Source organism: Anabas testudineus, chromosome 1 (genome assembly GCF_900324465.2).
Source record: "Anabas testudineus chromosome 1, fAnaTes1.2, whole genome shotgun sequence".
Classification (NCBI taxonomy): Eukaryota; Metazoa; Chordata; class Actinopteri; order Anabantiformes; family Anabantidae; genus Anabas; species Anabas testudineus.
Window position 1 is genome coordinate 18,794,298 of NC_046610.1, and position 24,007 is coordinate 18,818,304.

Below are 24,007 nucleotides of genomic sequence, written 5' to 3' on the forward strand. Positions count from 1 at the left end.
TTACTTTTCTCTTCATTTTCTTTCTTCTCGTTGTGATCTTGCTGAATTAGTAGCCTAAAACAAAAAATCAATCAGTGGGGTGAAAGTCCACTTGTGTAATTTCTGGGTTAAATGTCTGGCAAGACTATTTGGAGTTTCATCAGCTGTGAATTTTTTCCAGTCATTTTAATTCATGATTTGAATGTTTTTCATTTATTTCTTGACTTGTGTGACAAAGAGGCTGCTAACTTTTACGTGAATTATCTGGTTAAAAAATGGTTAAATAAACTAATAAATCTAAAATGTCATAGTTTGATATTACAACATGTTTAATTTTTTGGCATACAAAATGTGCTCAGTAAATGTGTAGGACTGCTTTGTAGAAACATTTTAAGATGATTTTTGTGGAATTTTTTACCTGTCAGGTGTTTAATAATATCCAAAACAAAAAGCTCTGGTATTATTTTCCAGAAAAGATATAATGTCACAACATATAGGTGCATCTAAACATTTAAATCATCAATCTTTTTTTATAGTTAAATTAAAAAGTGAAAGTGATACTCTCATATATTCTAAAGTGATTACTTTAAGTTATTATAACCAAACTTTTTAGGGTAGAAACTTTGCTTTGATGTTTTTTCTCCTTGACTTAGATTTTGTTTGCTTGCTTTGTTCCTCACTTGTAAGTCTCTTTGGATAAAAGCGTCTGCTAAATGACTAAATGTAAATGAAAATGTAAATGTAATCCATTTGATGCATTTTTCTTCCAGTGAGAAAAAGTCAGGAAAACCAAACAAATTGTCTTTATAGAAAAGATGAACAGATTTATTTCGACTATACTGTCAAAATATTGCAAAAATATGCATACATACAAAGCGAAACCATGATGCCTCTCGCTACAGTTGCCATTTTCCATTTAATTCAAGGTTCTTTATTATCATTTCAAAACGAAATACGTGGTGCTACAACAATGACAGAGAACACAGACAACACATTGAAAGGAAAGAAAAAGCATAAAATGAAATAAAAATATATAACTATTAAAAAACAGAAGAATACGTGTAGAAGCCGCGCAATACAAAGGACAGGTAGATCAATACTTTATTAATCCCAGTAGTCAATTCAGGTGTTGCAGTAACCATTACACAGATAAACATAAATACACATGCTGACAATAATAGGAATAAGGAAAAAACAGGAAAAAAATACACATCTAAACACATCTAACAGAAGTAGACAGAAAACTAATTGCACACAGTTAAATCTACAGAGTAACTATTAGACAGAGCTTCCAGTGTGATGGCTATTGGCAGGAATGACTTCCTGTACCTTTCCTTGTCACAGCAGTGCTGGAGAAGAGAACTAAAGCTGCTGTTTGACCAGCAGGCTGTGGAAAAGATTGAGCTGCTCTCCATGATTTCCAACAGCTTGTTCAGCATCGTGCTCCCAACATCCTGCTCCAAGGGTTCCAGTGAAGTCCACAGCACGGAGACAGCCTTCCTGACCAGTCTGTCTAGTTTGTTGCTGCCCCAGCAGGTAACAGCAAAGAAAATTGCACTGGCTACAAGAGACTGGTGAAAGATTTGCAACATCTTGTTGCACACATTACATTACATTGTACAGAAAATTCATCACCTGCTCAGGCTCACAACCTTGCAGCTATACAAACTGTGGTCTGTCTATCAGGTAGTCAGTCACAAGCTTGTCTCAGAAATATGGAGGTGAAGATTCTCAGTCGTCCAGGTGAAGTTATCTGGAAGTTAAGTCATGGAAACTGGACTTCCTTCTTGTTAGGAAACGTTTCACTACTCATCAAAGTAGCTTCTTCAGTCTCAATAGTTGGTTAGAGCCCACATATTTATGCCCCAGGTTTCGTTTCGCTTTGCCCCTGGCCTAAATAGGCTTGTTAGGTGAAACAAAGGATGGTGAGATTGTGTAAGAATAGCCACACCTCTGCCCAACCCCTCTAATAACCTAAAGTGAGTCGTTAGGTGCATCCAACCTGGTGCAAGTGTGAGTTGGGCCTGATGTTTTTGGGGATGGATGAAGGGGCAGCTTGATAAACTGAGGAAAGGTTATGTCTAAGGCCTCCACTTCTGTTGAGTGAGTGGGTGTTGATTTACACATGTAAGGCTTCCCTCACACCGCTCTCAAACCTCTTAAGTAAGTACGTTATACACTCCAGAGCACTCAAAGTTCATTTAAATGATCTAAATTACAAAAAATACTTATTTGTAGAAAAAATTGCACTTATGCCCCATGAAACTGAAACAGCTCTTTCTAGAGCCCTTTACTTTAAAGTTCGTCTGATATTTGCTTTGTACCTCACTTGTAAGTCGCTTTCAATAAAGCTTCTGCCAAATAACTAAATGTAGAATGTAAACGTCATCATGGGTTAATGTTTCTGAAAAACTAACTAATGTATACTTTTCTTGTCTGGCCTTTAGGGGGTATGTGATCCTTTGGAAATTTGTTTTTTTCTAGCTCCTAAAGTAGTTACAATAAATTAATTAATTCTGGCCTACAGTGTCATTACAGTACAATAGTAATTACTGTAATAATAATGACCAGTAATATTATTATTTATTATTAGACGCCTTTGTCTATTTACAACGCCGCCATAAAGGCGCTCCAGCTTCAGCGTTGTGTCAATGTGACGTATAACACGCAAATTGGACATACATCACCTTCAAGTCGTATGCTTTTGCACATTTTAGAAATGATTTGCTCTCAAAACAATGTTCATGCGCGTTGAGTACAACATAAACGATTATGGTCACAGATTCATTTTCCTGCAGCAACCTGTGGGTGATGAGAAGCTGGAGGAGCCACTCGGATTGCTACGATGTGCAGCTGTACAGCAGAAAGGAATTACTGGATAAAGTTAGAGTTGGAGTAAGACTGAGGTCTGGTTAATCATAACATGACTAGTTGGGTTGGGTAGTTTGAGCTACCACTACTTTGTAGCTATATGTATGCTGCTTTTTGTTTGGACTTAACATATCTGCTAATAATAAAATATAATAAAACTGATAAGCATGGAAGATAATGACTTTTTGCAAATCATCTAGTAGGTTATTATATTTTGTGTTATGGTTATTAGTTATTCTATTATGAGTGTTATGGCTAACAAGTGAATCAATGAGTGATTACAATATCATAAGGGCAAAATAAAAAGAACAAGCGCTATCTGAGAGAATGAGAGAGATTTTTGAAATTGACAGACGTTAAACAGGCCTTCAGACAATGAAGCAATGATGATCACAGTTTAATCAGCAGTGTAACAACAAGTTTCAAATAAGTACCTTTTAAACATATGTAATTGTTTGAATGAAACATGTTATTTTCTTGATTTCAGTATTGCTGACATCCAAAGAGTCCATACTGCTGCACCATCTCCTCCAAGCCCAAACAGGATGATCTGTGTTCATAAAGTTGACACTCTGCCTCTGTAGGCCAGTACTCAATCCAGGTTCTCTCACTGAGCGCATACAAGTATCTGAGGAGAAAATAAAAAACACAGTGAGCCTTCATGTGGTCAGCTATCTGTAACACACTGGAGTATAATGTAACATAAAAAAGTACCACATTGTTCTTCCTGCAAAAAAAAAAAAAAAGTATTAACTGTATCAGTAGCATTAGTATAATGTGAACTGCAATAAAAGACAGGCAATCCTAATTTAGTAATACATATCAGAGAAACTGTTTAAATGAAGGTAAAATTATGAGAAACCACACAAACTAACACTTACGATTGACTTTGGTGATCTCTGTGAATATCTTTGGATGTTCCCATGATAAGGTAGGTTTTGCCAGTTTTCAGATATAAAGCCTCCCTGCAGTGTGGAAAACTGAGGAATGTGCGCAATTTACCCAAAGGACCAACATCAGAAAGCCCTGTAATCAAAACAAAGGACAAATATGAGAGTACTGCAAGAATAAAATCATAGCTAAAGGTGAACTCCCAAATTGGGAACTTTGTTAAAAGGAATAGTTAGGAATTGAATTAAAACCTACAGACAGCAGCTGGCTGACTTAGCCGGTCTCAAAGAGATTTAAAATTTTAAAGGAGATGAATACTAACCTTCCTTGATGACTTGCTGTACTCGCATTGTGTAAATGTCAGTGGACAAACTGTCTGTAAAACCTTCCAGTCTCACTTTGTACACTGAAAACAGACAAGTTGCAGATTGTTACTCCATTTACACACTTGCTTATATTTTTTCTCAATATTTTTTTGCACAGACATTTAACTCAATATGTTTGAATAAGAACTACATAAATTTACACTTACCAAAGTCTATTTGACTCTCACAAAGTTTAGCTGTGCGTTGGTAATTTCTGACCATTCCCTTCTTCTGCATACTGCAGTTCTCTGGAAATATACAATAAGAACCAATTAAACACAAACAATGACCCGACTAGTAGGTGTAATACAAATTTGCTCAAGTTAAAAGACAATGCAGTGTAATAATTGAATGATTAACCTGGTGGTTAAATCTCCAGGTTTTAGCACACTTCTTTTCAAGAGTTTTTTCAAAATGCTGCTTGATGTCTTAAAGTATAAACCATCCATTTTGGGCTACATAACCCACTAAGCATGACATTTTCCCACCATTTCAAGTGAAGACCTGGGTGGGCGCAGGAATCTGAAGCAGGAGTAGTAAAATATGTATTTATTAAATGGCTAATGAATTACGGTGTGCCGACAGTTGGTCCGTGTGTTACTCTACGATGCAGCACTTCTAATTTAAAAACTATTAAATAGATACCACAGACCTACAGTAATGCTCCAATTAATTAGAGAATAAACTATTTCCCTATACATAACTCATTGTAATGAAGGAGTGGTGTGTGTGTAAGATATACAACCCCAATTCCAAAAAGTTGGGACACTGTAAAATCGACAACCATTTTAAGAAAAAGATACGGTAATTTTAAAATTGGTGGAAGCAACATGGCATAAAATTGTTAGGACAGAGGCAACAAAAGGCTGGAAAGAAAAATTTAATCTCTAAATGAGGCATACAGTACCATGACTAACTTAAGTGTTCAGATAAACGTGTTTACCATCGGCACATGTACATTCATCATTTCTACAGAGCTGGAGCAGCTCTCCAGCTCTCCTCTCTGGATGGTAGAATTTCACACAGTGTGTTGCTGCAACAAGAAACAAAGATATTTGAAAAATAAATATAGAAAAAACAAACATTTGTACTAATTGCAGTACATCAGAAATTGTACATTATATATTTCATAAATGTCAGGACTCCTGCTTATTGCTGTATGTTACCTACCACAAAATCAATTTGCAGCCAAAAAACACTTAAAACACACTGAAGCAGCTTTCTGAGTGTCTTAGACTTACGGTCATAGTACTCATAGACAGACACAGCAGCTGGTTGTAACACGCCAACTTTCAGCTTCTGGTGGATCCTAAAACTGATCTCCTCTGAACGTCTGTGAGAAACCTGCAGGGAAATGTAAAGCAAAGGTGAAGTAGAGATAAACAGAGGACAAGATGGAGAGAAAAAGGGATGAGATGAAACACTGATGTCTGACCTTGTCCAGGTAGATGATAAGTGAGCCTCTTTCTGACAGGACTGTGTTCATCTCATATTTTGCGATGGTGCGGTCACGTCCCTTAGACAACTACACACACACACAAACATACACATATATATTGTCAGACAACTTCAGAGAGTAAAACACATTTGTATGTGGATGTGTATAAAAGCTTACTAAGTCCAGGTCATTTGTGTTGGGGGTGAAACCAGTTAATAAGCCAATATCCAAAACTAACATGGTTGCGTCACGCTCCCTGTCCTTATATCTGAAAAATTTAATCAAACCATTAAAAGATGGAGAATAACAGAAACAGAACGCTTAAGAAGGAAGGTCATGTAGGAGCCTTAGAAGGAAAAATAAATAAATAAAAAAAATAATCACTGTATATCCATGTTACTAAGACACTTCTCAGTTTATACACTCTACTCACAAAACCTCTATTCTTAGCTTGTATATCTTCTCGTCCTCACTCATTTCCTCTGTAAGAAACAAACAACTTAACATAAATGTATTGATTACAGGGAACCAACAAAACAAACAAGCACAAACAGGTAAGATAAAGGTCAGCTGGAAAACAAAGAGGGCACCACAATACCTGGGATGAGCGCCACTGACAGGTTAAATTTCTGACAGTCACTCTCCTTCTCTTTAGGTAAAAAGTAATAAAACGCCACCATCTATCACATAGACAAGACATTGCACTTTATTAATATAGATATCACAAGCATCCATTGTTCTAGTGTTTTCATAGCGAGTTCAAGTGTATTTGGTCTTATCCTGGATTTAGAATGGAAACATTTAAACTCACAACAGAATTAAAATATGTTTTTCTTACTGTCAGTGTTGCCTCTCCTGTGCCAGTGGCAGTCACTTTAACATCTTGGTTTATATTATTAACCTGTAGGGATTTAAAATAGGCACAAACAGAAAAACTGTGATTATCAGAAGAAACAAACCTGCAGAAAACAACAAGTGATTATATTGATGAGCCACTAGATATCTCACTTCACTTATCCTTGTGGTATACTGGTTTTCACTGTTGAAGTTGTACTTAATAGATTTTGACCTGCCCGGCAACAAGATGTCCACATTCAGATCATACTCTGGTTCTTTAGCACTGACCCAGTACTCTGCCACTGCCTGGTACACCATTAAAGTAGCCTGAGAACAAGAGTGTGTATCAGAAAACAAGAAAAATATGTTTTAAAAAAAAAAAAGATTAACTAATAAAAGTGTTACCTGAGTTGATCCATAGCCTCCGCCCACTTTCTGCTGTTGGTTCAACCATCTCACAACAGGTTTGGCATCTTCAAAGGCCTAATTAACACATACAAGGCAAGTGTATCATACTCCATCAATCTTTTTGTTTTTTGTGATAAATGTTGTGTCATGGTTTCGCAAAGCAGACTTTTCCAATAGATTTGTGCTTTTACTTATATCCTAATTTTTTTCTCTTTTGCATGAACTTCATAATGAGCTGTAAATGTAAGATGAAAACGAGTCAGATCAAACACAAAATGCAAGTTTTATATTATAATTGCCATTCATAAAACAAGGAGGTGATTTAATACCACCTAGGCCTGTGGAAAAATATGCCCTCTTAGTTTCTACATCCTAAAAACTACCATACATACATACACACGCAGAAGATAATAGGAATAAAACTGAAAAATAACACATCTTAACACATCTAAATGCCTGCCTGCTCTGTCCAGGTGTGAGAGAGCTCTCTGGAGCACGTACAGTATATGATGGCATCATCTGCCCAAACCTGTAGTGGGCCTAAAGATGTTTCCATCGGAGGCCTCAAAAAGGTCAGTACATGTACATGTACTTTTATTTTGGTTCAGCCTCTCTAGCTGCCTATTCACCTGGCTGCTAGAAAATGACAGATTGGTGGGTGGAGTGTGTGTGTGTGACATTGGAATGTATGCAGTAATACCAATAACACATGTAAACTCCCTTGGCAGATAATATGGATGCAGGCTGACAGCTAACAGTTCAATTTTCTGGGCAACAGAGACATTCTTTCACAATATGTCCAGGATTTCAATACCCGTTTCTCAGAAGCACTGCAATCGCCCCCCTCCTCTCTTCATACCGATCTGCCTGCAGTCTTTTCGACAACCTGCATCACAATTCAGCACTCACAACATTCCTGCTTGTTTATTCCGAGCTTGTCCCTCTTATTTCCTTGTATTTCCTTTAAGGACAGTAGGAAGAAAGGGTTCAAACCTTCTCCTCTATTCTTTCTGTTTGAGTCTAGCCCTTCATCCCAGGTGTCTCCTACTCAGCTCCACAGGGACCTGGGGCCTTGCTTCTCAATGTGTAGGCCTAGAAATAATATGTCCGCTCTTAAATTCTGCTCTCGGAAGCGTCTGTTGACAAGGCCTCCCCGGTGCAACAAAGGTTAGAAAGACGCTAAAAACCAGGAAAAACCATCCAAGCAATCTACTTCCCATTCTCAGTAAGATGGTTTTTCCTAACCTTCCTAAGAAAATTGTAAACAATACAGAAAAGAGTAGAAAACTCTAACTACAAAAAAACAAAGAAAGAAAAACTATGAAAACAAATCAAACCGGAGGCAACAGGCTGCCACACAAGGCAGCACCAACTTGCAATAATGTTAACTGTTGATTGCAGTCTCTCTTAAAATTCCTGCTGGTCTTTAAGAGTGCCTAACAATCAGTGACAAATGTTCAAACTGACAGGATGAAGCCAACAATGCCACAGCACAGAATGATCTCTGTAATGCACAGATGTTGTGTTTAGACTGCTGTATGGAGACTGCTGTAATTGCCATACAATGATTTAATTGTTTTACACACCTGTACAACATTTATTGATTTGTATTAAAAAGGAAGATTTACATTATTGTATCAGAGCTCAATATTATGACCTGTATTGTTGATTGAGTGTGTACAGTGGTGATTTACATTTAAAAGAGTCGTAAATATAGTTCAAGTCCTATCGAACTTTAACAGTCCGCTTTATCATCATCATGCACGATGTAATTTCTCAACAACACACAGTATTTTCACAGTGGCCAGTGAAAATGCTGAGTGACCACTAAGAAGTAGTTTGAAGGTCTGGAACAGTTTAGTCACCCATTACTAATGCATAATAATAAGAATAATAAATATATATATAATAATATATTATATATATAATATATAATAGAATTATGTGTTAATATTAATACATAATTAACAAGGCACCCACAAAACTAATCAATCAATTTGTGTTTTCATAAATCCTTTACTCTTTTTTATTAGGGTGCATGGCTGATCACTGTATATTTTCTGTAGCATTAAATGCTGGTGAAACACAAATGTATATACTTATATACTTACTCTGGTCTTGACCAGTGCCAGAAGAGCATAAGCGGTGGCCTCCAGTGTGTAAACATATCCCTTAGGTACAGGCCAGTGGGACAGCTCTGGGGAAAATAGAAAGAGATCATTTACTTTTACTATGCTTAACATCTTAGAAAAATTTGTTGACTATAAACTGACAGTTTCTTGATGTTCGAGAGTTTAATGTAGTTATAAATTGCAATAAGACACTAAATGTGAGGATAAAGATTTTGTAAGACCCAAAGAGGCTGGACAAAAAAGAAAGGTTTAATGGACTGTAATATGGGTTAATAAGGGTGTGGAGTCGGCCGACAATAGGTCAATTATCCCACTTCTCGTAGCCACTGAATATACAGTTGGTCTGGATGTTGGTCTGTGAATGGAAGCCCAAAGAGACACTGACGAGGATGTCCAATAGCCTACAAAACTCTGTCCAAAATTTAACAGTGAACTTTGGCGCCAGTCCGAGACAATGTTGCAGGAAGACCATAAAGATGGAACACGTGCTGGACCTCGGTGGTGCATTTGGATGAGGAAGCATGGACAAGGTAATAAAGTGGACCATTTTAGAGAAACGGTCTGCAAGAGACAGGATCAAACTTTTGACCTTGGAAGGTGGACATCTAGTAACAAAGTCGAAGGAAATGGGGCAACAAGGAATGGGCATAATTGCCCTTGGTAGGGGAGAGGCACAAGGGGCAAGAAGGCACACAGGTGGATTTTTTGATCACTTGGTGCGTTGTGACAGAACTGCCCCCACACCGGTGTCTGAAGCGTCTACTTCCACAACTCGTGGGCGGGGTCAGGGAGGTCAAGGGCAGTGGTGAAATGGTCTTTTGAGCTTCAGACCAATGGAAAGGGGTATCCTTCAACCACAAAGAAGGAACCTGCACCTGCAGGCAAAGAAGAAAGGCAAATGAAACCTGCCGCCAATGCGTAATTAATGTAGTTCTGCATAACAACAGCTCAATGGCGCAGATAGGGAAGAGAGGTGGCAGGATCTTTAAATAGGTCTAGATAGACCAAGGAAATCCTAGTGATATAGTGATATATATGGGGGGACCAGCTCAGTCTTTAGGCAGATTTAATGTAACAGCTCATTGTTGAGCTCCTTGACCTGTAGAGGCTGAAGCCTAGGAATTAACTTCAGTCCCAGATGCAGAGTAAACTGCTCATCTATTAAATTGGCATCAGCCCCTGGCTCCACAAGTGCTGTGGATGTTAATGGAGCCCAAGCAAACAGTGGTGAGGGGTCGGGAGGAGGTGGAGTTGGTCAGAAATGAGCCTTGCCTTTTGCTGGGCATGAACCGACCCGATGTCCAAGCTCCCCGCAGTATAGACAGTATAGAGTAGTAGTATAGTTTTACCTGTATGATTACAGATTAAAGCTGATTAAAGCTGGATAAACGGAACAGAGACCAGACCAGAAATTGCAGATTTTTCTAAATAAGACAGGAAGTGGGTGATGACAGTAAAATGTTCTCACGTTTGATAATTTTGACTATTCTTTCTAAACCCTGTTAGATCATTTATGTCTCAAAATTCAAGACAAATTATCTTTGCAGGCCAACTCAAAAAAGATTTTAAGGGCCAAAAGAGATATGCTTTTTTTTTTTTTTACATTTTTAAATAAATCAGATTCATATTTTAACATAACATTTTAACATTTGTGATTAAGCACTTTAATTAATTAGCTTAATCAAAAACTGTACACTACACTGTTCAGTTTAAAATAACATTACCAGTTCTGGTGGACAAGCCATGTAAGGCAAATGCAACTGCTTACAAATTACCTCAAACATACTGTATCACTATAGTTTCTGCAACTCTGAGATGACTCTGTCTCCATTTCTTGCATAGCTATTCAAAAGGTCTTATATTGCATATGCCTGGGTTCGGGTTAGGGTTATTAAAGCCATGGGCAATATTTCTTGTTGTAGAAAATCCTAGAAAATCTGCAGTTCATCTGTCATCTGTTTTTGAGTATGTTAAAATGTGAGATTGTCTGCTATTGGTTTGTTAAATACATATTTTACAAGTCAAATGCATGTGCATTTTTCCTTGTGATAAAAATAGGTTCATAAAAATCTTTTTTGTCATGCCTAGAGAGGAATAAAAACACCAAAAATCTTTAATGAGGTTCTCATAATTAATGCATGAAAGGGTTAAACATTAACCGTTGTGTGAACACACCAGGGGAAACAAACTTGTAGAGGATTTCTCGGTTCAGTTTGTCTTTAATAGCCAAGGCATACGATGTCACGGCAACAGCATAGGGGTTGGTGAGGCTGGTCAGACGCTTCTCGAGGTACGTATATGCTCTGCCAATGCTTCCGTACAAACTCTATAGAAGGAATAGATACAAGGAGGGAAAAATAAAAAAGTGAAACAGGAAAACAGCTCCAGTGGCAAGAAAAAGTATGTGAACCTTTTCAAATTTCATGGTTTTCTTTTTAATCCTTATGTCTTTATTGAGAACATCCATCAAACAGGAAAAAAATGAAGTGAGAAAAAAAGGACAGGGGATTTACTCACATTAACGGTGGCAGAACAGAGTGTGCGTGATTCCTGCATAGCAATGAGGCAGAAGGCCGTCATGGAGGCATCTGAATCTGTGCCACGCACATCACCCTACACATGTACATACAACCACACGTTATTAATAAATAATAGTAAAAGATAATTAAATGTAGTTAATTTGTTTGTTTTTAGCATTAAGTTGAAGACTGATGTCTATAAAATCAGAGCACATACAATCATCTCTCCCTGAACAATTGTTCCAACTTCTTTAAACATGCCGTCAGGTTGCTGTGCGTTGAGAATCAGAAACTTGACAGCGCCACAGATCACTTCATTTTGTACTGCTACCAGGCTGTTGGCCATCGCAAACACCTTGACAACATAGGCAGTCAGCCTTAGAGTGGAGAAGAGATGGGTAGTAGTCCAGTTTAGTTTATTTGCACATGAAATACTACACCAACCTCTAAGTTAAAGGAGGATTGAAAACATTTACACATGAATGCATACATGTTTGAATTCCTCACCAAGTGCTGCTTTGGTGATTGGCCCATACAGCAAAAGACCCATCTGGTTTACGGTAGACAAGCTCGTTCCTGTACCCTGGACAAAGACAAAACATTTTTTGATGACTACTACTAAATCTCATATTCATTTCCACACCTAAATCCTCTACGTCTAAAATTTTTTTGAGAATGTATTTAATTTTTTTGGTGACTAGATTTTATTTGTAAGAAACAGAAAAGTAAAAATGACTGTAAACAATATGATTGTTGCGTTTTATTAAATTAATTTCATTTCAATAGCATTAATTTATCGGAGTGGGTATCAAACATTAACTGATACTGTGTATTATACACTGTGATACTACTTCTACTAAATCAGAAATTTCATAAACCTACTCAACATAGCTTCAGGTATCTGTGCAAATAAATACTCTGTGTGTGAACCTACCAGTGCTTAATGTGTTGGAGGGCTTCATTGCGTTTCTGTAAGCCCACAGTTTCCCATTGGTTGGTTTTGTCCAAATATGTGGTTGCAATGACAGGCAGAGTCATGTGGATCATGTTCTGCTCTCCAGAACCTGATGGCTGGTAGATCAGACTACCCATTGATGTACTGCTAATGGCGTTCTCCCCTAGTGGAGCTTTATGTTGTATTCCTGCATGCACACACAGAAAAAAATACTAATATAATTTCCAAGGAAGTGCAATACAATTTTAGAAACAGGGAGCATTCTTATATTACTTAACATGTCTTAATATACCATTACATCTCACCTGTTACAGAGATCTGTGTTCTAGTAGGTGCGTTTGGAACCAAATCCTTCATAGGAATGCCACTGTTGAGAATTTCTTCTTGTCTTCCACCTAAAGGGAAAAACAGTGAGCAAGCACTGGGCAACTAAATGATTTTACAATGTCGCCATGTCATGGGAACACTCACCCGCACCTTTTTTACTAGGATCAAGGATTACAACCTGAGGAGATTTAACCAGTACACCTTCAGGCTGGAAAAACAACAGGAGAACCAGAGAAGTAATTTTGATTTTAATTAAGCTTTATACGAAGGTATATAAGAAAATTATAAAATATATTTTTCTTGTTTACAGGTTATTTTTGAAAGGTTAATAAAATATACATTTGCAGAAAAAGTACTGTAGCCCCTGCATCGCTGTATGCAAACGTATCTGCTTCTCTATTCTGACTTATTATAACAATGGAGACATAGTGGCTATATACAACAACTAAATTATTTGTAGCAAATTAAAAAAAGAGACATTTTCATTGAAATCCTGACCTCATAGGTGTGAGATGAAATTTAAATAGGACTTTTTTGTGGTTTTGCAACACAAACGTGGTTTTGAAATGGTCTAAAAAAGCTGTAAATCCACTAGATGGAGCCTGTTTCTTACCACCACCCACAGAGTCTTCTTGACCCCATCACTGAGAAATGAGTCTTTAACAGCAGCTTTCACCTCAATGCGGAACTCTCCTTCCTTCATGGGAATAATAATAAAGGGTACAGATCGTGTACTTTGGGCCCCAACTTCAACCTCCTGACGATATTTCCCATGCTTAGAAGCTGCAATGCACAAGTTCTCCTCTTCAATTAGATCCACACGCACCTTGATAAGGAGAAAGATGGAGAAACAGAGGGAGGTGTTTGTGGATCAGATGCTGATTAAATATGCTGATTATTGTGAGCATTTACAGATAATGTTTCATAGAAAATATTATTTACAATTGTTCATAGCTAATGAGAGTCATAATAAGTGGTTTTGGTTTAAGTCAGTCAACATTGTAAAGGTGTTCAAATTCTGCCACTGACCAAGTTGTAAGCATTTAATAATCTTCTTAAAGACTAGAGGAAGAAATGAGTACTTCTCTTTCCTCTGCGCAGAGTAACACAGACTCACAGTGACAGGGTCGGGGCTGTAGTTGTGGAGGATTGCTTTCACTTCTAGCTGCTGACCACGGACAGCAGAGTAGGGCAGTCTGAGATCAATGAAGAAATTCTTCCGAACAATCACCTCTAGTGGTTCACTAACACAGATGCCTTAAAGATGAGAGGGATAAAACAAGTGATGATTAATAGAGATAAAAAAGACAAACGATAGAGGAGGTGTAGGATAATAGATATGTAATATACATTTAAAATACAAAACAGATATTTATCACTCACCCCGAGTTCTTGACAGACTAATACCAATGATACGCCAGGTTGTGACTGACTCTCGCAAAATAACATTTGTCACTGATGATGTAGATGTACTGAAAACAAAGAAAAACATTTAGACCTAATCAAGTAAAGAGTACAGTAGCTCTTAACTCTAGAGTTGTCACAAATTACTGCAAATTGTATGTTTCTGTTGCCTCACCAGTCTGGGGTTTGTCTAGGGCAAGCAGGCAGTTTAATGTCTGACCACAGCCAACTTTCAGGGAAGATGGTACGAGAAACTATTTCATTGCTGTGCATATAGCTGTCATCATCATCTTCCTCACTTCGTTTCCTCCTGCTGGGACCTGGACAATGGAACTCTGCAATTGCACCACAGACTGGATCTTTAACCCCACAAGATTGAACCAGCACTTCAGTTCTGCTTTACATAATGAGGAAAAATAATCTGTCATAGCACACCTTCTTTGTTGAATTGTCAAAATATAGATTTCAGCTAAATTCAATTATTTTTTACAGAGCAAAATTACAAATCACAACAAAAGTAATCTAATCAAAGGCACTTTACAATGTAAGCTGAAACTACAAAATGTATAGGATCTGACTAACTCCCAGCGGTTCTCGAGATTTTTCACCTCTGAAAATTACTTTGAAAATCTGTATTTTCCAGAAAAAGGTACCACAAATATGGAGCAAGATGGATGTTAAATTTTTGAATTACATTCCTTAAGATCCAGTTCAAAAGTTTTAAAGATGCATCCAAATGTACTGCAGGTGATAAATATAAAAACCAAGAAGTTCGACATTGATTTCTTTTAATTGGTAATATTTTGGGGCTACAATATAAAATGTGTCTATGTTCATAGAAGTGATAACTTATTTAACAAATCACTAAGTCACTCTGCCACTTGCTTGCCCTGTCTCATTTTGAGATTAACAGTTAGATGAAATCAAACCAGTAGTACATTGCTGACTACCTTGTCTGTAGGGAGTCCCAGAGGCAGTGCTGGACTCAAACAACAACCCAGCATCATAAAATACACTCATACTGTTCTTCCCTCCACCTGGTGTGCAGCCAGTGTCATACTTCTCTACAATGTCCCACACCTGAGGAAACAAAAATACAAAACAGAGAAAGACTGTGGTTGAAGTATGTTAAACAGACATTACATTGTAAACTACAACATATGTCTGTTTAACTTTGCGTTATTTGGAGCTACAGACTAACACACTTGAACACATTCACCCAATCTTTGAGTGTGTTAATCTGTACCTTAAGAAAATTTGATATGGAATAAAGAAACTACCTTTTTCTGGGAGAGGCGGTGCTTGTTGTTGACACCTTTGTCCACTGCCACCAGTCCCACTGTGGCCTCTGGATCTCCAGTGACCTTCAGACCAAACATCCTGCGAGGCTCAAAGGATGGAGCAGGTCTTGTAGATTCTAACTTCAGCTAAATTGAAAGAAAAAAATGAGACATTATTTATTAGTCGAAGCTGTCACATGCTGTATGCAGGACATAAAAATATGTTTAAATATAGATGTATAACTATCTTTCTAATTTTGCGTGCATTGTTGGTTCATTTGATTAGTTTAACTCATGTGTCTGTCTTACCGAGCCCATGCAGGAGTCCTTGACATCCACCCAAATAGAGTCTGACACCACTTCATTATTACTTGGATGGTAGTAGGCTATGATTCGGAAAGATGGCAGCATTTCTTTGGCGATGGGAACATTCAGGGATATTAATACTTGACCTCGTGTCCTATAGCGGCCGTGTTTTACCAGCTGACCTCTGCTCAGGATCTAAGAGAACAAATTTACACATCAGTTCTTATCCAAGCGTTATATGCAGTAAAGTCCCTAAAACAGTACTTCCCCCCTTTGTTTTCACTATATATATTTTTTACATGGTCAATAAAAGTTTTTTTTGACAAAAATTTTAAAATAGACCTTCAAAAATGTTTAGAAATCTAATTAAAATTATAAATATGAAAATAAGTGTCAAGTCATGATATGGATGATATTACACACACGGACAAAATTATTGGTACCCCTCAGTAATGAAAGAAAAACCCACAATGATCATGGAAATAACAAAAAATGACAAAAGCAATAAATCAAAATTTACTGAAAACATGGCTTTTGAATTGTGGCTCAATAGCATCATTTTAAAAAACAAATTAATGAAACAGGCCTCTACTGTACTACTGTGTTCTCTCCTCCAAGTATTAATACTGCAAAATACTGTTAATATAAAATATGTTACAGAAATACAGTAATGCACCACATTTACAGACTACAGGAATATCCTGTAAATTAATTCCAATTTAGTAGCAGAGTTATCTGTTGTCCCAGTACTTTGATACTTATGTAGTCACTTATTTTCAGTATTAGTTTACTGTTTATTACTTTGTACAGATCGGTTTTTAAGTATTTTTTCCAATTTCTAGTAAAAAAAAAACTACTTTTTATAGTCAGTGTTTGCCCATATGCACATGTAACATAACTGTCTCTCACCAGGTAGGTGATATCATTGTCTTGATTTGACTGCCTGTTGAGGTTGAGGTTGATTTTGATATTGTTGCCTAACTCAAGCTCTGCTGTGTCCGCAACTGCAAAAAGAGTACACTGAAAAGATGAGGTGCATGGCACATGGATGTTTGTCACCACCTTGTTTTACCATCTGGTGTTATTTTATTGTTTTCCTTACCTATGTGGATGTAGCTGTTGCTGCTGGTGGTATATGGGTGAGCTACCATGGTGGCTTTTGCTTGTCTTTCCTGTGAAATACGAGGGTCACTGGTCCTTGCCTAAAATTAGAGACACACAGGGTAAGCATATACTGTACATACCATTATATAAAAATATTTATGCAAAATGTTTGAGGTTTACAGCATCTTTGTCTGGTCCAGAATAGACTAGCAATATTTACAGAACATGGCTAAGTATGTTAAGTCACAAACTGTGTGTCAGGTGTGAGCAGCACATACGCACTTGTAACAAATGGTCATTCTGAGAATGACAAGAACCTACAGCTAGAGGACTGAATTAACTGAGGACTGTAAGTTGAAAAGGGTAAAAACATTTTTAAAACATTTTGGAGACTTACAGTGATTGACAGCGTTGAATCTCTTCCCTCTGTATTGATGGTAAGCCATGCTATGCCATTAGCTGCAGTGATGCCCTGCACCTCATCTGGCTCCACCACCACTGGAACACCTTTTGCTGGAGTTTCATCAGGATTCAAAACTTCAACCTGTCGTCAAAGAAAAATTTGACAGTGTTACCAGATGACTTTGTCTCCAAATATACACTAGCTAGTACCTCCACTAAGGTAAGGAAGTATTAAGACTTCAGTGATATAAATTTACCTAAAATGTAAATGGTGGATTTATACCTTTTTTCCACTAGCATCATAATTAATATCCACAACAAATCAAATGACATTTACAATCATTTCTATTATCAGAATAGAAATATAGCCATGTTATTATAGTCAATTTATGTAGTTTGAAAAGTGCTTTACCACAACATCAAAGGACATTCTTGGTTTAAAATATTTGGGCGTTCTCTTGAAGGAGATGGTGTAAGGTGATGTGACGATCTGGATACCTCTCAACTCTGATTCTACCATTTCACTACCTGAGTTCAAGCAGAAGAACAAACACATGTACACAGAAAATTAGTACCTGGTGTTACTGATAGTACATGTGAGCTGCTAGTTACTGTATGACTACTGTACAGTTATTAGGATAGTAGAGTAGTTATTACTGAAGAGGTACAAACCCTCTGTCTTTCTTACCGCTCTCTGTGAGCACACTGACAGCTACATATATAGAACTGCCCACCAGGTTGAGGATGTTTTGAAAAGTCTGTGTGATGTGCTCTCTCCTCAGTGTGGCAGCTCCATTACCGTTCTCAATCTAAAGTGAGGAAACAACATTTAGTTTAGTTATATTAACATATAGTAGTAAAGTATTACATTCAGTGGACAGGCAGAAGATTGATATGTCAGCCTTGCTTCTTTTTCAAACATCATAAATACTTGACAGCTACAGATTTAATACATTTAGCAAATTAAGTGAAATGGCAGTAGGGAAAACAGGAAATCTGTTGCTAACGGGAAAAGCCAATATGTAAAACAATATTTCATAATGGAAAACTCTTAATCAATTGGTGAACTGAAAGACAGGAATACAGTCTGATTTTATGTTCCTTCTCACCATCACTCTCTGAAGAGAGCTGGGAAAGCTCTTTTTTTGACCTTCATCAATAACCCCAAATACTACATAGGCGGTCCCATCCACCTCCTCACCAAACAGATATCTAAAACCACAAGAAGTGGACATAAAAAAATGTAATGTTAAAAATGTAACAAATTAAACTAAAACAGATAAACAACAAAAGTGCTTCAAGACAATAGATGAACATCACTCTTTATTTTTTCCTCTATTTAACCTAAGATGAGATCTAAGATTCACAGATTCACAGGGTGTGACTTGTTTTCCAGCTAGGCTAATAGATTGGCTACCATTCTCTTACTCCCACCTCCTGCACCATTTCCAAGGGTATCCCCAGGACTGAACTGGTCTTCTAGCCAGAGAAGGTTTTTAATACTGCAACCTGCACTACAAAAGACCTAAGCAGAAAGAAACTCTTAAGTAGTATGTAAAACAATAAACTTCCACATACGTAGCTTTAACGTTGATGGTGAGTTCTGGACTGTCCACGTAGAAGAAAGTGCTCATAGGTGTCAGTTTAACCTCAAAACTGGGCAGCACTGTAAAATAAAATGCATTTTGTGGTGTCCAACATCAAGTAAAAATTTACAGAATTTTACACTTTTATAGTAAATAACAGTTAAAGGATAAAAAGGGACTCACCATATTCTTTGACCTCAAAGCTTGCAGAGTAACTTTGCTGTGTGTTGGTGTGAAACTTGGCCACAAGCTTCCACAGTCCAGGACTAGAAACACACAAGCAGAAAGCAGAAGTCACTAAAACACAAACAACAGTTTCTAAGTAGGCGGGAGATTCAGTAATTGGGTGACAGAAGACTAAACTGAGACCTGCTGTCACTGTCTGATGTTCTTATAAAAATAAAAAGAGTTGTTCAATCAGAGGCTCGTCATATATATATATATATATAAAGAGAGAGTGAGAGAGAGAGTTGACTAAAATGTTCACCTGACGATGTCACCAAGTCGGTAATTTCCAGAATGGATCCCTGATTTTAAAAAGATTGCATCAAGTGGAACAATGAGGCCTTCAGGAGTCTGAAAATAAATATTGAACGACCATTATTTAACTTAATTTAGCAAAACCAGTTACTTTTCAACAAATCCTGTATCTACCGTTAGTGAATCTGATAAGGTGCCGTTAACACTGCCTACAAACCCTTGCAGTTTCAATTAAATGTAAAACAAATCCACTAAAAGCTATTTATGAATTCATTTTAACAGTGAGTTGTGGGATGGCTGAATTTGACTTTAAAAGACTGTAAACTTAAAAATTTAAACTGAAAGCAGAGTTAATGATCTTAAAACCTAAATAATAACAATTTAAACAACTTAAATTAAATTTAAATAATAATAAAAAATCATATCTAAACAAATGTTTTAAATATTACGAAAAATAAATATTACAAAACTAAAAAAATTTTAAAAAGTTGGCAATTCACATGTAGGTTTGGCACACTTTTAGGTAACATTTATTTATTCCCACCAATTTCAATAGTTAATTATGAAAATAAAATTATTATTTATAGCCTGGTTATGTCATGTTCAATGTTTCAAGATCACCAACTCAGCTTTCAGTTTCAAATTTTAGCTTTTTGTTTACAATCTTTTATTTCAAATTGACCAAACATATGGTTCCCATTTAATATGATGAATATATTTTAAGAGTTTTCTCATTTTAAGGGAATGTAGGTAAGGAAGGTAAAATTGGGAAAATGTTGTTGAGCTGTGACAGCTGATATTACACTGAATTCTGTACTCGTCAGAGATAAAATACAATAAAATACAATACCACAATTTCAATGGAAATAGAAGCATCAGTTTGGGTTTGTTCATCCCTCCCTACAGGTTCCATGTGTGGTGTCACTGCAAACATCCTGTACTGAACTGACAGAGAGAATATGTGTTTTTGATCAATAATGTATTCATATTGAGTTATTGTGTCTATTGTGTCTCACTGTTTTGACTTTGACTGTTTATCATTTACATGAAGGAACACTGCAATTTACAGTGTACTACTAATAAAAAAAAAACAGTCATCTAAATCTAAATAAAATAAAGCATAAAATAAGTTCTAAGCAACAGAATACTAACATTACAGTATGTAGTGATATTTTCACACACATTGTTTTGTGTTCCTCAGCATTGAACTAGTACTAAACCCACCTTTACTGTTGGGGGTGTAGATGGTTTTGTCTGTCTGAATGAAGATGTACCCAGACTGGAAGGACACTAAGACGACCTTCTCCAGCAGTCGGTCAGGGAACTGAGCTTGCAGGTAGACAAACTGCTTCATGTTGGGATCCTTATTGAAGTCTGCTGCAGGGACCTAAAACAAACATGATGAGACACAATATCAGTGTGTGAAGAGCAGGACCAGTTTATATTAGGAGCATTTCTGGATCTTAGGTTTTTTTCTTTGAGGTCATGATAGAAAATAAATCCAAGTTAACAGTATCATGTACATAAGAGTACTGGAGTTACCGTTATTTGTCCGAACTGTTGAAAGTTGTTTGCAGCATTAAGAGTCACAGATGTGGTTGCCAGCTTTTTGTTTTTGGTTGGATGGTTCATCACAATAATATCAACCTTCATGTCTCCTCCAGTGCAGTCTTGACACTCCACAAAGATGTTTTCTGCTGTTCCTACTCGCAGCAAGTTGGGAGCAGACATCACCTGCCTGTAGAGTTGTTGTTGTTTTAGAGATGTACTGATTTAATTTAAAACTTTTTTAATTGTACACATTTTATGTATAGGTGGGTTGTCAAATGATTCAAAGTTTCATGATTTTACAAGTCTTTTAAAGAAATTGTTTCTATCTATGTTGCTTAATCATCCCTTATAGTGAATCCTGCTTGTGACACCTTTGTCAGAATTGTGGTTTTAATAGACCCAATTATAATGCCAGACAAGTTAAAAGAAAAACTAGTTTATTGTTTAAGGTGATTAGTAGACAGATACAGGGCCCAGTCAGCCGAAGCAGGGAATTAAACACATGACAGAGCACTAGAGTAAAAGTAACAACAGAAATAGACAAAAATATGTGAGTAGCAACAAGGATACAAACTAACAACTAAATACAACAGCAACGGAGAGCAAATCCAAAAGGGAATAAACAAGAGCAAAGTACACAGTAACAGCAGAACAAGAACTAAGATGAGGTTATAAAAAGTGCAGTGTAGAACCAGAAGAGCAACAACTGAAAATCACTGCCAATGCAAACATTCACTATGGCAAAAGGTACTGTGGTCCATGATCCAAGTTCAAGAGTCCACAGGATAAATCCAGGAGAGAGCAAAGTTCAAAAACACACAAGGCAAGGCAAGGTCTAAGTGAAAACAAGGTCTGAGAACACAAGGCTACAGTAGGCTATGTATGAAACACAAGGCAAGGTAGTGGCTGGAGAGCAGTTTATACAACTGGCAATCTGGCAGAGTCCTAGTGGATGGTGGTTAAATAAGGCTGGCAGGGCACAGGTGAAACTGGTTAAGTTAAAATAAATGAAGTTGGAAACTTCCCTGTTGGAAGGGACGGGAGAGAAACAGGATGTCAGACAAAATAGAAGCAGAAAAACAGGAAGCAGGGTCCAGGGTCATGACTATCTTGTCACTGTTTTTACATACAATTCAATAATATGGTGATATTACAACACAAGATTACGGTGATTCCGAATTTTAGCCATGTCATTCAATCTGTCCTTGCTGCAACAAAATATACAGGATTTAGCAAGAAAATTGGAAATCATATTTTATGTTTTTGCACAAATCTGTTTATTTATTTGGTTGTTGATATACATTGTACTTATAAAACTCCATTAAAGCTTAATGTGGGAACAATCGTTATTTTTTCATGTTCTGTTTAATTGGAATGATTTGTTACAAAATAAAAAAGCATGAATATGTGTTGTGTATAAGTTCCCCTTTTCTAATGCTAATTTAATTATCACAATCACAATCTTGGTGAAAAGGATTTGAGGAGCGTCCAAAGTCACATGTTGAGAGCCGCTGTCTTAGAGTCTTTGTGTAGCAATGTGAGCATAGAAATATCTGCTCAGATGAGGATGTTCTGCTCCAGCATGAACTTTAAACTAAAACTCACTAAATGAGTGATCTATTGTTGATCTTGATAAAAATCCAGCACCGAATAAACATTTCATCAAGGCTCTTGACTCTATTTGCTTTGTTCATACTCGAGCACAAGATCAGACAGGTCTACTTACAGAGGAGCTCCATCAGCCAAAGAAGTCAGGGAGGCAAAGGCCAGAGAGGCCAGCAGCCACAGAGGAGTCCTACTCATCCTGATCCTGTCTTCCTGTCACAGCAGAGCATTGCTCTGCAGCTCCTTCATTTTATACTTTTACCTACAGGAGGAGGACCTCTTGCACTTCCACTCCACCCCTTTACTCTCTGTCACCTTGCCAAGGTTTTCAGTACACGATTGATTGAGCTCCAGTCCAGATAAAAAAATAAACATTAAAACGTCAATGAGGGTGTAAATATTTGACTGATTTCTAACCTAATGACCAATAACAGAAAAGCAGATATTCTGTCTTTCTGATTTGAATTTTTGTCTTCAGCAATCTCTACAGTAAAATGTCATTATGGAGTTTCATCAGCAGGGGGTTTTCTTCAGTTAAAGTCTTGTAATGGTTTTTCTTTTTTCTTTTCTTTTTTTTAGGTGTGTACTCAAATATTGTAAGTGTTTATTATTTTGTTTAGTTGAATTGAATAGATGTTGCTAACGTATTAAAATGTTTTTGAATGTCCGAAGAATGACTGGGTTTCGAACGTTTCTTAGCACATGCACATGCCTTTACATGATGTTAGTTAACTAATTATTTTGCTGTTCATGTGTGTGTTTGTGTTGTGTAACTGGGTATTATAATACTGCCATGTCAGCCAGGTTTCCCTTGACAAAACCTCAGTGGGTTCTATCTGTTAAATAGATACATTTACTAAAAGGGCATTGTTTGATGTTTTTCCTATAATTAATTCTTGGGCCATATGTGATCTAAGAACATTGCAGTTCATGTCAGATTTCTGGTGACCTAAATTAAAATGCCACACAGCGAGACTTAAGTAAAAGGGAATCAATAGTAGCAATATGAATAAGAAAGTAGGTTGAGTTAATCGTATGTCATCTGCTTCATTGACCAGGGGCCGACCCAACGGTGACTGTTTCCTGGAACTGATCCCCAATCAGCGATTCAGGTTGCCCAGCACCAGATGAGTCACACACAAAATGGACGAATTTTGTGGGTTTTGGAGAAAGAGAAACAGACAAATAGAGAGAGAGATTATTAGCTGAGATTCATTTGGAAAATGGAAGGAGCAGAAAGAACAAGGTCAGGTGTATTTTTTAAATAGTCTATTTGTGTATTTATTTAGATACAACAATTTTGCATATTTTTGTTAAATAACTCTTGGTTATTACTGGCTTTGATATCACAGTGCCTGCAGTACATAAATTATTTTTTTCAGAGGTAACAGGTAATATTTAAATGCAATTGCTTTATCAATATGCTTATTCCACTAGGACAACAAAAGAAGCTTGATGAGGCCCTGGTGGACATGGTCAGTATGGATTCCCAGCCATTCCCAGTGGTTGAAGACAAAGGATTCAGGACCTTTGTTAATAAGCTGGACCCCAACTTTCTGCTTTTTTT

At 37.0% G+C, this 24,007-nt stretch overlaps 1 protein-coding gene across 1 annotated transcript; it reads right to left on the reverse strand.

Annotated features, from left to right (window-relative positions):
- Positions 1-3,231: 3,231 nt before the first annotated feature.
- On the reverse strand, positions 3,232-22,650 carry LOC113162372 (complement C3-like). Its single transcript, XM_026360457.1, has 41 exons — positions 22,562-22,650; positions 20,827-21,022; positions 20,509-20,671; positions 20,135-20,229; positions 19,292-19,380; positions 18,988-19,070; positions 18,797-18,884; positions 18,328-18,430; positions 17,907-18,027; positions 17,631-17,746; positions 17,214-17,360; positions 16,815-16,914; positions 16,622-16,716; positions 15,716-15,907; positions 15,407-15,553; positions 15,077-15,206; positions 14,302-14,461; positions 14,106-14,194; positions 13,840-13,979; positions 13,336-13,548; positions 12,867-12,930; positions 12,701-12,790; positions 12,380-12,582; positions 11,948-12,027; positions 11,658-11,817; positions 11,439-11,534; positions 11,097-11,247; positions 8,901-8,986; positions 6,787-6,864; positions 6,553-6,708; positions 6,383-6,445; positions 6,143-6,224; positions 5,978-6,026; positions 5,722-5,812; positions 5,542-5,631; positions 5,348-5,450; positions 5,050-5,139; positions 4,274-4,354; positions 4,064-4,147; positions 3,732-3,876; positions 3,232-3,478 (listed from the first exon to the last, which is right to left on the reverse strand). The coding sequence occupies exons 1-41, from the start codon at positions 22,636-22,638 to the stop codon at positions 3,334-3,336; spliced, it is 4,731 nt and encodes a 1,576-aa protein (XP_026216242.1). The 5' UTR covers positions 22,639-22,650; the 3' UTR covers positions 3,232-3,333.
- Between the last annotated feature and the right edge of the window lie 1,357 nt (positions 22,651-24,007).

What these genes read in the sequence shown, in the direction of transcription:
- LOC113162372 (XM_026360457.1), bottom strand. Translation starts at nt 22,638, where the DNA reads ATGAGTAGGACTCCTCTGTGGCTGCTGGCCTCTCTGGCCTTTGCCTCC. An exon ending in AACAGTTCGGACAAATAACG is followed by an intron (nt 20,672 to 20,826) that starts GTAACTCCAGTA and finishes TGTTTGTTTTAG; the next exon opens with GTCCCTGCAGCAGACTTCAA. An exon ending in CTACAAGTTTGTTTCCCCTG is followed by an intron (nt 8,987 to 11,096) that starts GTGTGTTCACAC and finishes TATTTTCCCCAG; the next exon opens with AGCTGTCCCACTGGCCTGTA.